At 46.5% G+C, this 18,067-nt stretch overlaps 1 protein-coding gene and 1 long non-coding RNA gene across 2 annotated transcripts; one reads left to right on the top strand and one right to left on the bottom strand.

Annotated features, from left to right (window-relative positions):
* The first annotated feature begins 1,963 nt into the window (after positions 1–1,963).
* MLLT11 (MLLT11 transcription factor 7 cofactor) lies at positions 1,964–6,572 on the top strand. The gene is made up of 2 exons (XM_069949991.1): positions 1,964–1,992; positions 4,701–6,572. Exon 2 carries the CDS (start codon positions 4,707–4,709, stop codon positions 4,926–4,928), a length of 222 nt encoding a protein of 73 aa, XP_069806092.1. The 5' UTR covers positions 1,964–1,992; positions 4,701–4,706; the 3' UTR covers positions 4,929–6,572.
* Positions 6,573–10,706: 4,134 nt separating this feature from the next.
* LOC138770785 (uncharacterized) lies at positions 10,707–17,080 on the bottom strand. The gene is made up of 3 exons (XR_011359501.1): positions 15,306–17,080; positions 12,808–12,950; positions 10,707–10,808 (listed from the first exon to the last, which is right to left on the bottom strand). It is a non-coding gene; the product is annotated as an uncharacterized lncRNA (long non-coding RNA).
* Between the last annotated feature and the right edge of the window lie 987 nt (positions 17,081–18,067).

Here is an 18,067-nt window from a genome sequence, read left to right as displayed (position 1 = left end):
CGGGAGCGGGTAGAGGTAAGGTATCAGGTGTTTGGACAAGGGCTGCATGGACATTGCTAACGATGTCCATGCAGCCCTTCCTGCCCGATTATAGGGCCGTATAATAGGTCCAGTAATCGAGAGCTGATCTAGCAGATTGGCGCTCACTTACCTAAAGTGATGGGGCTGTAGTCAGCCCATGTAATATTACACTAAAGGTCCATTTAAACAGAAATATTATCTGACAGATTATCTGCCAAAGAGAGAGAAGTCTCAGGCTTTCCTTTATGACCTGATCCCTATTTATAGTCTGTTTCTGGCTTTGGCTTCAAATCTTTGGCAGATAATCTTTCTGTGTAAATGGACCCTTAGGATGCGTGCACACTATGGAATTGCCGCGTATAACCCGTGGCGTATTCCGTCGCTCGTCCCCGCACGCGGCGATTCCATAGTGTGCACGCACCCTAGCGCTGCGTTCACACTACGTATATTTCAGTCAGTACTGTGATCCTCATATTGCAACCAAAACCAGGAGTGGATTAAAAACACAGAAAGGCTCGGTTCACACACTGTTGAAATTGAGTGGATGGCCGTCATTTAATGGCAAATATTTGCTGTTATTTTAGAACAATGGCTGTTATATTGAAATAATGGCCGTTATTTACTGTTATATGACGGCCATCCACTTAATTTCAACATAGTGTGAACAGATCCTTTCTGTGTTTTTAATCCACTCCTGGTTTTGGTTGCAATACTGACTGAAATATACGTAGTGTGAACGCAGCCTTATGATGCGTTTACATAGGCAGATTTATCAGACAGATTTTTGAAGCCAAAGCCAAGCACAGACCATAAACAGGGAACGGGTCATAAAGAAAAGACTGAGATTTTTTTCTATTTTCAAATCCATTCCTGGTTTTGGCTTCCAAAATCTGTCAGATGAATCTGCCTGTGTAAACGCACCATTAGTCTATGGGGAAATCTCACACAGTGCAGGGACTGAGGCACCTAGTGCTCGATCTACTTATTATTTTACTACTTTTAAAGTTATGTTCACACACTGAAAAATAAAAGCAAAAGACAACTGTAATCTTGCGGTACAAATACAGCCATATATTTTCCTTTGGCCAGCAGTGCACATGCCATATAGGAAAACGGCCGCCGTTGACTGCGACCGTCCAAATAATGACCATGCTCATTATATACCACCTGCTTCTGCAAAATACAGACCGTTTCATCCGTTTACACATTTTTGCTAAGTGAATGGATCTGTAACCTGACAAGCCCTACACGTATAACTAGGTCAGTGGAGATGGGAATACCCCTTTAAGAGAGCCCTGCACCCAAGGCATCCCAGAAGTACTCATGACTTGCAACACACCTGCACAGAGGAATACTCCAAATTTCTCCTCAAAGTTTGCAGCCAGAAAAAAAAAAAATTTGTTGGCGGTATTTGATGTGTCTCTATATCGGTGATACGCTTTCCTATAGATTGTAAGCTCTTGGGAGTACGGTCCTTACCGTTGCAGGCTATTTAGTGTTGTGTAATCTGGTATAATGTTATGAATGACGGAAATACACTACATGATGGTAATTTTGGACTGGGTACTTCTGCAGACCCTTTGGCCATTTATAGAAGGGTGCTCCTCAGCATTAGTTAGTGGACACCGCTGTCTATCCTAGGTGGAGATTGGGCTGTGTACAAGGGGGGGGTCATTCTTCTTGTCCTGCTCCTTCCAGAGAACTGAACTCGCTGGAAGATCCAGTCCCTGCTGGGAGTTGTCATTTAAGGTAATGAGCATCCTGCAGAATTTGGCTGAATCACTGGCCCAGAATTCTCTGCTGTGAGAGGATTGAGGTGTGAGGTAGGAGGAGCTGCCGCCTGCACATAGACAAAGCCACAGAAGCTTCTCCAGCAACCTCCCTGTCTCCAGGAGGAGCCCAGACAATAGCCTGCCTGCAGCCAGCAACTTACCAGCAGCAGCAGCAGCATCCCCTCCGCCTGAGCACACAGTGAGTACCAGCACCATCATCATCCTCATGGCATCTTTATACATTATAGTTACCAGGCAGCTCTGCGCAATGGAAGGATAGACAGAGTATAGGGAATGGGCAATCCGGATCCCTACTGGGATTCTATATCATCGGGATGAGACGTAAAATGAGAGACAATTAGAATTTATATATGCATATTACATCTATCTAAACGTTCCTTCCCACCAACAACATGATGGATATCAATATATTCTAATATGCCGCATGATTTTTCTGTAAATATGTATATTTAATATTATTATTATTAATAATAATAAGGAATGGCTATTTTATCTCTGTTCCCCTTATTTGGGATAACACCGGGATGAGATCAGGGCGTTGTCTGTGGGAGGATGAAGCACTAGACAGGATCCCCCCTCCCTGTAATACACATCATATCAGAGAATTCCCTATCTGCCCAATGTAGTATGATGGCAGAATGTAAATGAGTGTGAATGGTGCGGTGTGGAATCCAGTACATGATGATGATGATGATGATGAGGCGGATGTATTCATGGTACAGGAATGTGCGTCTGTCAGATGTCCAATATTAGATGTGATCTGGACCTCGGAGGTGTCGGGCAGACGAGTGGTCCGTATAAATAGCAGGGTGATAGTGTTTTTGCTGTCCTGGGTGTGGCGGTGGACTGCGGTATGAGCCGTGCTATTTCAGTCATGGTGAATACACGATATAGAGGGAGCTGTCTGCAGGGCTGGGGCTCTGTATATGGTTTGCAGGCATCTGCAATTTTTTTGAGTCACACAATTTTTTCCATTGCATTCACACAGAATAGTTTTGGATGGAAAATTAAGCGTTGGCCCCTTTTTTCGGTCACTCAAGGCCTCATTCCCACGTTCAATAATTTTTTAGGAAAGTATATTATGTCCGCAATCCGCAAAAAAAATCATGCGCATTGCATCCTCAGGCTGGGTTCACACTACGTATATTTCAGTCAGTATTGTGGTCCTCATATTGCAACCAAAACCAGGAGTGGATTAAAAACACAGAAAGGCTCTGTTCACACAATGTTGAAATTGAGTGGATGGCCGCCATTTAATGGCAAATATTTGCTGTTATTTTAAAACAACGGCTGTTATATTGAAATAATGGCCGTTATGTACTGTTATATGGCGGCCATCCACTCAATTTCACCATTGTGTGAACAGATCCTTTCTGTGTTTTTAATCCACTCCTGGTTTTGGTTGCAATATGAGGACCACAATACTGACTGAAATATACGTAGTGTGAACCCAGCCTCAATCTGTATTTTTTTGCAAAGGTTAGGCTGCATTTACACGTTCTGTGAACTTGGCCGTGATCACAGACAATTTTATAGCCCATTGCTTCTTTAAAGGGCTATTCACGTGGTCCGTTTTATTCACGGATTTGCATTCTGTTCCATGCAAAAATAGGACACGTCATAACTCAATAAGATCACGGCACATATTCCCCCATAGAAGTCTATGAGATCCGTGTATTTTACGGATAGCACGTATCGGACATCTGTAAAACGCGGATGTGATGTAAATAGTGTAATTTAAAAAGCATTAAACAGATCTTTGAAAAACACCGACACGAGGGGCAAAATGGATGGTTTTTCATAGATCACGGACCTTGAAAATCACTGAACGTGTGAATGCAGCCTTATAGTTATATTAAAGGCATTATCCAGGAAAAATCTCAAGTCTCCCCATACTTATCAGCTGCTGAATGCTCTGCAGGAAGCAGTGTATTCTTTCCAGTCTGACACAATGCTCTCTACTGCCACCTCTGCCCATCTCAGGAACTGTTCAGAGCAGGAGAGGATTTGCTCCTGCTCTGGACAGTTCCTGACATGGACAGAGGTGGCAGCAGAGAGCACTGTGTCAGACTGAAAAGAATACACCACTTCTTAGGGTGCCTTCACACCTACCGGATCCACAGCGGATCTCACTTCTGCGGATTCGAAGCGAGAACCGTTGCGGATCCGGTATCAATTCACCCCTATGATAGCACATATTCGCAGCAGGATTGACATCCCGCTGTGAATATGTGCTTTAACTCCCTGGTGCCCGCGGCCCGCCGTCGCATCACCCCCATCAGCCCACCCCCAGCCCGCCGCCAAGAGCATACAGTACCTGCTCGGCGGCGTGGCTGCAGTGAGGCTGCCGGGAGCCTCACTGCAGCCGCGCCCACGAGCAGGTAAAGTATGCTCGCGGCAGCGGGCCGGAGATGGGCTGATGGGGGGGATGTGGCCGGGATGGGGGGGGATGTGCCGTTGCTGGGGATGGGGGATGCGATGGCGGGGCTGCGGGCACCAGGGAGTTAAAGCACATATTCACAGCGGGATGTCAATCCCGCTGCGAATATGTGCTATCATAGGGGTGAATTGATACCGGATCCGCAGCGGTTCTCGCTTCGAATCCGCAGAAGTGAGATCCGCTGTGGATCCGGTAGGTGTGAAGGCACCCTTATAGGACATACAGCAGCTCATTTGAGACTTGAGATTTTTTCATAGAAGTAAATTATTGCAGACAGTGTGATCTGTAAAACTGCAGATAAGTGTGAATATCCCAACAGAAACCAATGGGCTCTAAATTTGTCCGCAGTTACAGACAAGTTTACTGCCATATACCATGCTAGAGACTGGATTGCAGGCCCTCATGTTGTCAATTCGTATATATTAATATATTGTCTTCATTTGTAGGTGACAATGCTGGACACACTAAGCAGCCAATATGATTCTTTCCTGTTCTGGAAGCTTCCGATCCCAGAACTGGATCTCTCTGAACTGGAGTGCCTTGGCTTAGAGGCGACCACCAAGACTTCCAAAGATGAATCCAAAATGGAGGACCCCCTGCTGGAGTACACTGCCTTTAACTTCTGGCGAGAACCCATTGCCACCATCGATGCCTTGGACTTTGATCTGATTTAACAGGAAAACATGTAAAAAAAAAATTAAAAAAAGACCCCCAAGGCCTTGCTGTGATCTAGCTGCCTTTCAGCCCCAGATTGCTCACAATGCTTCATTAATTTATTCACGTATTTATTTCACGACCCTGGCGGTTTCTCGGTGAATGTGTTTATACTTGTTTGTATTTATTTTTACCGGTAAAGCACTTATGGTTTTATTCACACAAAGGCAGATTCCATCTTCTCGGAGATGTGACGCCTGTGTCCGCTCTCACATAATGCTCCTTCCAGATGATGGTAACTAAGCTAAAGCTGATTGCTTCTGCTCAGACCTCTTATCTCATCTAGCCAAAGGCTAACCATCTGCTCTCTCTGATGGAGGTGCCAGGTCTGAGGAGGTCTGAGGAGCTCAGGAGTAGCCAGAGGCCGCTCTGAATCTAATCCCCTTTAGATCTTAGGTTTGCCGCATGTGAAATGGTTGTGTATCTGCACTGACAATGCTAGAAGCTCGGTCTGTAGAATGTAACTACCAATCAGATGTGTGAGGATGAGCTGGCAGTACACATGGCATAAATTAGGGTGTCCTAACAGAAGATTTTGTTCCTATGGGAGATAAGCTGCCCCCAGAGTGGTCTGGCCTCCCTACTACCCTTACATAACGATGCCATACATACCCATTGTAAGCAGAAAGCATTATGATTGACCAGATTCTACGTGATGCCTATGGAGCGATGATCTATCCTCCCTCTATGGTAGAATTGACAATCGTCCTTGCAGCTTTCGAGGAATTGCTTATATAGGTATAGACTCCTTTTTGGGGGTATACAGTCTTCCTCCTGACATTTGAGGTATTCTTTACCGGTCTTTCTATTCCGGGTGACCAGCACACTCTCTTATATAGGAATATAGAGATCAGGAGCTGTTAGTCACTGACAAGGCCTATGTTACCATACAGCAGAAAAGATTTGCATGAAGCCAGTGCTCCCCTTTAAATACTCCATGAACTGGGGAACAACAGGGTTGTGCTATGACCTACAGCATAAAGCTAATGTCAGATGAGCGCACAAATAATGCCCAGGTTAAAGTGGTATGGGGGTTTCTAATAGTAACAGTGACAGAACATGCTTTCTTATGCGGCCATCACAGGGGTCATAAAGAGGGCAACGCTGCCGGTATTTTGGGCACTTCTTATAATTTTCTCCTGTATCTCTGTTAATATGGAAAAAGTGTAATGCTATTTCTTTGAGATTGCAGGCCTAAAGTTCTTCTACTCCTATGATCCCCATGACAATACTTCATGCCTGAGGTCGAGCTGTTTAGTGTTGTGATAGAACAACTGAGTGAGCCCACAGCACATCTCAGCATAATTGCCAATTCTTCTATACACTTAGTAGGTGGACATTTAAGAAGGTGCAGATTTTGGATTGTTACAATGTTTCTACGACAAGGCTGAGTGACTAGATCTCAGACAGGAAGTGTTATCATGGGGTCACAGAAGCTGCAGGCTTCAGGCTTTCAAGTAATCTGAATGTTATAAGCCACGATTCACTTTATGTTGTAGCCAGGTCCACAAGACATGTCACCAGGCAGGACAATGAGGCTCTTCAGTGTTATGTGACAAATTGTCGGAATTTGCACCGCGCCAAATAAACTATTTCACTTGTGACTTTTTGTTGAATCCGACTGCTCCTTTCCTGGATCTGACGATGGTAGCCAAATGTGTAAAATTGTTGTTTTATTTTTCATCCAAGGAGGTGGGGCTGAGCAGCTCAGCTGCCACAGCCTTGCCCCAGACGTCTTCTATTATGCTCAGCCAATCGCGGCTGAGCAGCTGATGACGCACTGGAGGGGGGCCGGCATGAAGGAGGGCTGGAGCAGTCAGGTCGGCCTCCTGAAGATGACGTGATCGTCCAAAGATAGCGGCTGGTGAAGACAGTGATTCCGTGTGTATACTGTATCACACTTCCGGGTCAACGTTCGGGGGGTGGAAACACAGGGAAGGGGGTCATTCACATAAATAACACACATTACAATGTTGTATACCTTTTGTAATGTGTGTTATTTAGTGAAAAAAGGTTTAATACCGCTCTACCCCTTTAAAGGGGTTATCCAGCGCTACAAAAACATGGCCCCTTTTCCCCCTCTCTTGTCTCCAGATTGGTTGTGGTTTGAAACTCAGCTCCATTAAAGGGGTACTCCGGCCGGGGGTGCATTTTTTTTCCAGCGGCGGGTCCCGCATCTATGGCCGGGCCAATTCCGCTGTTCGACGAAAGAATAGACATGTCAGTTCTTCCAGCATAAGGCGGAATCCGCCCGGCCATAGAATGGTGTCTATGGCATGGGTGGATAGGCGCGCTGTCGTGAACGGGTACGAGCCACGCAATCTGCGCGGATAAGTGTGAACCTACACACTTTCCTTCACACACAGCCGACTGGCCGCCTCTGGAAACAAATCACCTTATATAGAGGGTGAGGGAAGGTGCTGACATCACAGAGGGGCCTGCAGCTGATTGGACGGGCACTAGGGATTATAGTTAATCCCTTTCTCCTGCCCAGTGACGCTCTAGACAGCTAACATGTGCGGCCGCCATTTTATTTTTGCAAATTTCCTTAACGAGTGGGCAAGAATTCGCTTCGCGGAACAAAGTGAATTGACAGCCCGATTCACAGCAAATTTTGCTCTGCTTATCTCTAGTTATGATGTAGCGCGTGGATTATGATGCTGGGTGGCATAATGTACGGTAGCTGCACCGCTCTAGCCTTTATTCCAAGTAAACTAACAGCTCAGTGTTACATTGATTTAGTTGTGGAACCAGTGGTACCACTATTTCTCAGTGGTTTTTCAACAGGACAGTATGTATAGCCAAAACATGCTACAATGACCTGTAGCATCGCCAGACTTCTCTCCCATCAAGCACACCCAGGATCTTATGGGTCAGCAATTACCAAGGGAACTGCCAGCAGAAAATTCCACGTGCAACCATTAAAGTAGGAGTCCGTTCGGAGGGGGGGGGGGAAGAAATCATTACCTGCAGGGGGTACATAATAAAGACCGCATGCTTATCGGTCCCCATTCCCACAATGAGCCGCATCACCGGGCTCCCATACCCCGCCAGATGTCATCTTCTCCCGGCTTCAGGGTATGTCACGACTCGGCTGACACGTCACAAATGGGTGGGATTTAGCCCGCTTAGCCAATGAATGTGTCCCGCCCCAGTCACTGACTGGCTGAGTGGGGTATCCACCAGCCGGGTCATGACATAGCTGCAGGTAAGCTAGAAAGACTGCTAGCTGGGGTCCAGGAGCAGGACACAGCGCTGTGCGGTCACTGGGACAGGTAAATATAACTTCTTTATTATGAACAGGTTTATTGTTTGGATGGACGACGGAATCCGCCCGTGCATAGAATGGAGTCCGCGAGCGGGTGCGAGCTGTGGAAAGCACAACGGGTTTTCCGTCGCCATTCTGTAGTGTGCGCGTACCCTACAGCTATAAGACAGTGTCTGACGCTCTTAGCAAATACAGCTGACAGATTCCCTTAATGATGTTTTACCTTATCAACAGGTAAAATACTGCAGTTATTACAGTCATAACACTATAGGATCTGCCGGTAAAGCACTTGCCTATCATTTTCTGGAATCTTCCAGGTGTGTTCCTGTTGTCCACCTGCTGGAGAAAAAAAGGAACTGCAGCGTAAAATGTAGTTACAGGCATGGCTCTGCTATATCTGACAATGACTAGAGATGAGCTCATTAGAATCAATTAGAGCTCTTGAGTCAGTTAGACTATATATACACTTAGTTACACTACTTTGTGCTGACACCCATGCTGGGAAAAATATGTAATGAATGAATAAGGGAATGGTGTCGCGCGTTTTTTTAACCACCACTATACTTACGATATAGATTTTATAACATAGCCAATAAGTTATATTTTATATTTGGGGGTTCTGGGCTTATGGCCCTTTTGCAGTGTGTTTAGTATAAGTCCACCTGATTGGGTACCCTATTGGCACTAATAGGGTTCTGGTAATGGCCTCTTTCACACATGCAGATTGTTTCTATTGCCCCATACACACATCTGTAGGCGATACAGATCTGTTTTGGGGTGCTGATCTGTGCCACAAAAAAATTAATACATTGTGCATCCGTGTTACCTGTTTGAATCAGTGGGTTCTTGCAAATGTGGACAGTTACTGAAACACATTCGTAATCCTGTCCACTGTTGCACAGGTTACTGATGTGTGACTGGGACCTAAGGATGCATCACACATCCAGGATCTGCTGCAGATTTGCAGATATCAATGTAACCTCCTTCCTTAAATTAAAAAGTATAGAAATGTCTGTAAAATTTCCCTAGACTGAACCCCAAGTGTCCCTCTTTGGCCGTCCAAAAAGTTGGAAGGTTTGGCCTAACTACTATATAGGAGCACAAACTACTACACAGGAACACAGAGGGGGCCTAATATAGTGGTACCTCAGTTCTCGAACTTAATTGGTTCCAGAAGGTAGTTTGAGAACCGAGCAGTGTCTTCCCATAGGAAATAATGTAAGTGTGTTTAATTGGTTCCAGCACCCACCAATAATTACCTACAGTACCCATATATTACACTGTATAGTGCCCAGTGTCATCTCTACAGTACAGAACAGAACAGCACTATACTATACAGAAGAAACATTCAACAAACCAGCAATTATAGTACGGTAGTCACCAACTCCCCACTCATCCTTTACTGTATATACAATCCAGCAGTCTTATACAGGATGGGAGATGGCGGTGCACTGACTGTACTACTACTGTACTATATATGCACTCCAGCAGTCTTATACAGTACTGTACTGTACGTGAAGCCTCACGAGTGCTAAACTCACCACGTACAACCGTCCATCGATGCTTGCAAAAACCTTCAGATACCCAGTACTTTAAGACTGGGGGCCCAAAAAGTGTTTGAGAACCAAAGCAAACTTTTCTTGAAAATACAGTTTGAGTTCCAAGCAGTTTGAGAACCGAGCAGTTCAAGAACCAAGGTACCACTGTACCATATTTATGATACAGAGGGGGTCTATTTCTAGATAGGCCTAACTACCTTTATCCAAGTTCAGCAGCCCCAGCTAATCAAATACCGAACGTTCGGGTTTGGATCGACTCGAACCCGAACCCGGTTCGCTCATCTCTAGACCAAACTACTATATTATGACACAGAGGGGGTCTATTACTACATGGGCAGCAAATATGGTCATAACTACTATGTAGGGGCACAGAGGGACCTAGTACTATATTCATGATACAGAGGGGTCTATTACCATATGAGGACCAGAGATGGGCCTAACTACTATATAGGGGCACAGAGGGGGCCTGATACTATATTTTTTCCAGGCAGTCTCTAACTACGTACAATATATAACCAAACTAAAACAAAAATCAATGCAGGCACAGTGGATTCCACTTAACTCAACAGTAAACAAATGGGGACAGCATGCATTATATGAGTAAGTACCTGCCAATGAACATGTATAAGCAAACAACATGTTCAGCAAGTCAGAAACAGTGAAGTAGGAGAAAAACAGAGTGAACTAGAGAAAAAGAAGGGGGGGGGGGATAGAGAATAAAAGAAAAAAATATATAGCCATCTTGAGTATGGAAAAATGGATAACAACCGCGGTGACACCTGTACCACTAGCTCTTGTGTTTGTCAACCCGCTTTACCGAAAGTTCATATATAATAAAATGTGAAATAGAGACTGAATGGAAGTCTCAGCACCCTGAGACCCTGAGACAACAGGGTGACTTACTGGGATTTTTTGTTTCACTTTAGATGAAACTCTCCTTAACACCTCATGATCCAGAGCTATGACGTCCATTCATGTGCCCGCAGATAAAATTCTTCATGCCTTCCCGTGACCTAAGAAATGTAAATATACACTAAATCCTCCTATACAAGTTGGAACAGAAAAGTGGCCACACACGGTTAACCTCCCAGAGCTGCTGACAGGACCTGAAATACAAGAGGTGATGTAGCACCCATCATATCCAGCTACTGTCAGCCATAGTTGAAAACATCATGTTTTTTTATAGCGGTCATGCATGAGTAGCATCATTAAAATACTAACTCTTGGCGGGGGGCAGTCACCTTGTGGTCCATTAGCACACTGGTATGGCGGTATGGCTTTCAGGTATGGATGAGCTAATAATTTAATGGTTCACCTTGCCACTTGAAAACTCGGATGGTCTTGCATCATGTGACAAAAATAGCTCTACGCTGAATCATAAGGAAATTATGTGGCTCAATAGCGGGGATCAGGCGGTAATGGGGCCTGGACACCAGCAAAGTGTGGTCTGTCATCATGGTACGCCACTCTCACAGCCCCTCTCAATTGCAGCAGCAGCACCACCCCAGGAGGTGACAACCCCCCTGTTCCCCGCAACACCCAACCATCCCCCCCCCCCGCCAACTGTCCTCCCTGAACCCCATACTCACCTGGCCAGCGCATCATTCCTGCATTCTCTCTGCCTTCCCGCCCGGCAGACGAGTGACGTCACTCGTGTGCTGGGGACCTGTCAGAGAATGCCGGAACAAGTGTGAAGTGAGTATAGAATTCAGCGATGGGATTGCGCTCACAGCATCTAACCCTTTCCTCTGAAAACCTGGGGCTTACATGAACTGTACTGAACGTCCATGTGTATGGGGAAGATGAGAGAGCAGTTATTGAAGGTGTACGGCCACAATATCCCGGGAGCCGGCCGTCTGCTATGCACTGCCTATTCTTTACATCCTCATGATCCCATGTTGCTGGATGCTTTTTGTCTGTCACACCATTCTCAGTATACTCTGGACATCACTACACAACCCCCCCCCCCCCCCCAGGTTGGCAGTGAAATCCTTGTACTGTCCGATCTAGTGCCAAAGACCAATATCTAGAATATATACTATTCATATATGTAAAGCCATCTGATGGCCTGGGATACTCAATTATCTGTCAACTTAGCGGTCTCAAAGATTTCAGAATTAAAGAGTCACTGTCAGCAGGCATGTCAAAAGTTTTTAATTACATCGAAACCCGCTGTGAACGGGAAGGAGCGTGGCAAAAGCGCAACCCACTTCCCAGCCGCCCACTAATTGTAGCCTCATAAACTTATTACAGAGTTACGGCCGGGTACTGGATAGCATGGCAGCTGCGTTCTCTGGCTATATCTCCTGGTCACAGTGGGTCTCAGCAGTGAGACCCCTTGTAATCAATAGCTTTTGACAGACCAGATGTCATGTAAGAAGTTATTTTTAATAATACAGGTACTCTATACCCCCCCCCCCCCCAATAACTGACGGACGAATGACTCAGGTTCAGCCGTCAATTATTGTGCTTAGCCGCTCAACCATGAAAACCCACGCCATGAATCTCCCGGCAGGGGCAGGTTCTGTGCCAATTTTGATACCAGGATGAGGGTTCATCTCAGCAGAGCATTGGTGACCATTATGCACTACGCCCCTCACCGACCTAACTTTCCATGGTTTCTACTTCATGACCAAGTCCTTATGGTTCCTAGACAGTTCTAATTCTCAGTAACAAGGCTTACAGCTGATGGTGGAAGATCTATTAGTGCGTTTACACCGAACTATGATCGTTCGAATTTTCGCAATAACGATCACATTTGACCGATATTCGGCTCATGTAAACAAGGTGAATGAAAAGCCCCCTGAAACGAATGTGAAGCGGCAACATTGGCGGGCAGGACCCCCCCTTGTTGCCCGCCCCCATCCATAAGTAGTATGGGTCACTGATATTTGAGGGAGTAGGGTTGCTAGTAGGAACCCCCCCTTGGTTACCTCTGGTGTAGGTGTAAATGTACAGTGATAATGGTTTAATCCGCCCCCACCTGTAAGGTGGGGGTGGAATGGTACTAACCTCTCTTGGAGTTTTTCCTTCTAGGGATGTTGCTAGGCAGAATTTCCCTGGAGCAACGGCTTGATTGGCTCTGATGGTTTCGGCGGGAGTGAAGAGCAGTATAAATCTGGGTGATTCTGGCCTCTGCTTCAGTTTGCCGGTTCCTGTGGAGTGAAGAAAAGAAGAAAGAAGAGTGAGCTTCGTGGTCAAGTTGAAGTCCCCTGATGGAAGAGCGTGCCGACCTGCCTGCCATGAATGAGCTTATAAACCGGGTCCTTTTAAGGGCTGGGCAGAGCGGCGGCGCTGAATGGCTACAGCGGTGTCTCCTTGCCGGTCCGGATGAAGTGGCGCCCGGCGGAAGCGGATCATCGTTGGCCCCGGCGGCGGAATCGGTGTCCCGACCCCCCGCGTCACCGGAAGTCGTCGCCGGCCATGAAGATTGGGTAGTGGCTGACTCGGGAGAGGAAGAAGACGTACCGGAAGAGGCGCGCACTCCCGGCCGCATCCGCCTCCGGAGAACGAAGAGGCAGAAGAGGAGGCCGTCCCCATCAGCCCGGAGGTCGGAGCAGCGGTCGTCCGGGAAGAAGAGAGCGGCGCCGGTGCGTGAAGAGGGAGAGCGGCGCGCCGGGCGCACAGAAGAGCTGGCGGGACCGTCCGGTGTTCAAGCAGCGGGTGAGTGCCTTCGGGCGACTGGCGCAGCACCACACACACAGCGCAGCGCGGGGGTCACTCACTCAGTGCAGGCCGGTCTCATATCTCCGCAGCCAGGGCATTGCAGGACACAGGGGCAGCTAGCTTCTCCCAGGGACGCATGCACAGCCGGTCAGGAAATAGGACAGCATCAGCCCCAAGCAAATAGCCGGCCAGATGCACACCTCTGGGCCAGTCTGGCGGCACTAGGACGGCAGCTCATGGGTTACAGTGCACAGCAGGGGACTCACCCGTGTGCAGCTGCATGGGTCAATCCACCTGCTGTGTTACAGGCTGGGAGCTGCTTTTCTTCCCCACAAGGGGTTTCTGATTTATTGAGCATTGGAGCTGATTCTGTTCATAATGTGCCCCTAGAGGTTAATGTTCCCAGCGGAGTGATTGCATCTACATCATCTACTGTTAGGGGTTCGGGGAGCAGCGCGCCTATTGCTTTGTCTCCCAGTGTGCCTGCTGTTGGTGTGAGTGCCCCCAATAAAGCTGGCGTGCCTGATGTATGCCTGAAAGAGGCCCTTGTTTGTGATATGACTCCTTTGGGTTTTCATTTGTCACCTGCGGTGAAGGAGAGAATATGGCGCAATGAGTTTGTAGACATTTTCTCTCTTTTACCGTCGGTGAGGGAGGTAAAATTTGATAAGGAGGAGGACAGGAAAAAGCCTCTTGTCACTCGCTCCTTTTACAATTGGCTGCAGGGGTTCTGTATTTTCTCCGCTGTTATGGGAGAAAGAGCCCCTGAGCGCTGTCAATTATTGTTCCAGCACCTGGACATTATATTCGAGGCTTATAGACATTTTGACGGTACAGCTTAGATCTCGTATGACGAGATGTACCGTCAAAAGCTATCAGTCCATCCCACGGTAAAGTGGGGTCAGAAAGATGTTGGCCTATGGCTAAATCTGATGTTGCCTCAGCGCCAGGCGGTCAGTAATAGGCCGCAGGGCGGTGGGTCATCCTTTCGTAAAGGCTATTGTTTCGCCTTCAATGACAGCCAATGTAAATGGGCAAACAATTGCAAATATAAGCATGAGTGTTCCCACTGCAGCGGTGCCCACCCAGCCTCCCGCTGTTTTAAGAAGGCACCGCAAACAAACCAGCAGCCTGCATCTACTAGGGAGGCGGTTTCCAAAAGCATGGAGTCCTGTGAAGAGGTGGGTACCTATCGCCTCATCCACCATCTTTCTTTTCCGCTCAAAGCGTCTTTGAATGATGAGGTGGCGGCGGAGGAGGCGAAGGTACACTATGCTTCATTTGACTCGGCCTTAGAGCTGCTGCGGGCCGCTGGCTCTGGTTCTCTTATGGCTAAGGCCGATAACAAATCAGCTTTTAGATTACTCCCGGTACATGAGGACGGTTTTAATTCATTGGGCTTCCAGTTTGGGGGTAGCTTTTATTTTGACAAAGCACTTCCTATGGGTTTTTCATTATCGTGTTTTTATTTTGAGACTTTTTCGACTTTTTTAGAGTGGGTGGTTCGCATGGGCTGTCTGACGGGTTATATATTACATTATCTAGATGATTTTTTGTTTGTAGGGTCCGCTGGCTCTGGGGATTGTACCCAATTGTTGTCACATTTCTTTTCAGTATGCCAGGATTTCGGTGTTACTTTGGCAGGCGAAAAAACAGTGCACCCTGTGAAATAGAATTTCTCGGTATTGAAATACATTCTGTTGCAATGCAATTTCGCCTGCCCAAGGAAAAGATTGTTAGGGCGTGTGGTCTGCTTGCTGCGTGAGTTACAGGATTTATTGGGTTTATTAGTTTTTGCTTCTAAGGTAATTCCTATGGGTAGGGTTTTTGTACGGCGTTTATACCTGGCCACGAAAGGTTTGTCTTCACCGCACTCTCACATCAGGCTTTCACGTTTGTTGAAGGATGATCTGAGACTATGGCTGGAATTTTTACAGGATTTCAATGGCCATTCTATATGGCAGTCTGATTTTGTTGACTTTTCAGCTTTAGGGGTTCAGACCGACTCGGCTGGCTCCTTTGGCTTTGGTGCTTTTTACGCTGGTCATTGGTGTGCTCACCCTTGGCCACAGTCCTGGGTGGATGGGGGCTTAACTGCAAACATCGTTTTGTTAGAGCTGTTCCCGGTTGTTGTTTCACTTGTGGTTTGGGGTTCTGAGTTCCGCAATCGTAATATTTTAGTTTATACGGATAATAAAGGCGTGTTATTTGCAGTTAATTGTCTGTCCTCTTCCTCTGATCCTGTGATAAAGCTGCTGAGACATTTAGTGCTTTTATGTTTTCAGTTAAATATCTGGTTGAAAGCTAAGTATGTTCCCGGGCACACTAATGTTATCGCTGACTCTCTTTCTCGAGGGCAGTTCGAATGATTCCGGTTGCTGGTTCCAGAGGCGGACGCCAAGGGAGTCGACTGCCCGGGCCACCTTTGGGACCTAGTATGGGAATAACGTTTCAGTACTTCCGGCAGTTGGTGGCAGATAAGACTTGGAAGAGTTACTTGTCCTCCTGGCAGCGGTGGCAATCATTTTGTACATCTCGGGGTGTGGAACATAGTTCAGGTGATATTGCTCCAGCTTTACAGTTCATTTCTGGCCTTCTGGAGGAGGGCTTATCAGCCGGCCACATCTCCAAGACGGTGGCTGGCATATCCTTCTTCCAGAAATGGCACAATTTCAAACCCCTTAGTTCCTGGTTTCAGGTGAGACAGCTGCTCAAGGGCTATCGCAGGAGGGTGTCTCTACCTGATAGCAGGAGACCTATTACCTATAGTCTATTGCAACGCATATTAATTGCTTGTCAGGGGATTTGTAGCTCAGATTACGAGTTAGCCTTGTTTAGGGCTGTGTTTGCTTGTTCATTTTTTGGGGCCTTTTGGTTGGGGGAGATAGTAGCTCAGAGTAAATTAGCGCCCTCCCCCCTTTTAATATCTGATGTGCGTTTTCAGGATTCGGCGCTCTTGCTGGTGGTTCGCAGGTCAAAAACAGATCAGCTGGGTAAAGGGGCTGTAGTGCGTTTTAATGCAGTGGAAAGTTCGCAGTTTTGTCCTGTCCATGTATTAAAGGTTTATTTGAGTGTTCGCCCTAAAGCACCTGGTTCATTGTTTTTACATGGGGATGGGTCTCCTCTCACTAGCTATCAGTTTAAAGCTGTGTTAGGTAAAGTTTTACGGGTTTTGGGGTTGGAGGGGGCCGGTTATTCCCCTCATAGTTTTAGAATTGGGGCGGCCACAGAAGCAGCAAACTTGGGCTTGTCTGGGGAGGTCATTAAGTCGTTAGGCAGATGGTCTTCGGACCACTTCAAACTCTATATCCGCCCTAATTTATGCATCTAATCTATTCTAGGTTCCCGGACTAAAGTATGGATCATTGGACACTCCTTCATAGTCTGGGCCCAGCGTAGAGCCGCTGTGCGCACTTACACGACCAATTTAGGTTTGTATCCATGCTGTTTCGAAGTTAAATGGTTGGGCCGGGGCGGTTTAAGGGTTCGACAGATTATGGAACTATTGTTCTCTATTCCTACAATTTGGGGGGTTCCGGACATCATAATATTACACATCGGGGGGAATGACATCGGCAAAGTCCGCACAGTCCCTTTATTGGCTGATATTAAGTCTCTCTTTTTATCGTTCAGTTCTATTTTTCCTCAAGCAATTTTATGCCTCTCGGAAATAGTGCCTAGGTTAGTCTGGTCATCGCAAGATTCTTTTTTCTTGGATAAGATCAGACGGCGCCTGAACCGTGGAATCATGAAGTTCCTACCGAGATTAAATGGTTTCAGTTACAGACACGTGGACTTAGGGTACAAACCCACTTGACGTATTTGCTGCGTGAATCAGTCTTAAAAATAAGCAGGCAAAACGCAGGTTGGCTTTATACAATTGTTCTGAGTTAAAATACGCAATTGCGTATTTTTGAAGCGTGAAGCTACATGCGTTTTTCGCACAGGTTGTTAACAACTGATGCTTTGCTAACAACAAGCTTCACGCTTCAAAAATACGCAATTGCGTATTTTAACGCAGAATAATCGTATAAAGCCAACCTGCGTTTTGCCTGCTTATTTTTAAGACTGATTCACGCAGCAAATACGTCAAGTGGGTTTGTACCCTTAGTGTATAAACCCACACACCGTATAAGCAGCGTATTTACTGCTGCGATACGCAGCAAAAACGCAGCAGATTATATCTAAATAACTGAACACAGCATCAAATCTGTACCAACAAATCTGCTGCGTATTTGCTGCGTATTTGTTGCGTATCTGCTGTGTATACGGTGTGTGGGTTTGTACCCTTAGAGGGATTCTTGGCCGGGCTTTATCTGAGAGATGGGGTCCATCTCTCAGAGATAGGCATGGATATTTTTAATGTAGGCCTGCAGACTATAATTGAGAGGGCTGCGGTGTTGGCTGTGCCAGGTCAGCCTTGGGCTGACCTGCCTTGTGGCAGTCTCCCTGCACACTATGGGAGGACAGTTGATGCTGATTGGAATTGATTCATTTCTCTGAGTGATGTTTTTAACTATTTATTAAATTAACTATTATATTTATTGGTTGAATATTCATTGTGTTACATAAATAAACACTGCGGCCTTTTGTTGCCAAATTCTTT

The sequence above is a fragment of the Dendropsophus ebraccatus genome, chromosome 13 (assembly GCF_027789765.1).
Source record: "Dendropsophus ebraccatus isolate aDenEbr1 chromosome 13, aDenEbr1.pat, whole genome shotgun sequence".
NCBI classification, from domain to species: Eukaryota; Metazoa; Chordata; class Amphibia; order Anura; family Hylidae; genus Dendropsophus; species Dendropsophus ebraccatus.
The sequence above is the reverse complement of the archived record's forward strand: the minus strand, read 5'-3'. Positions and strand labels throughout refer to the sequence as shown.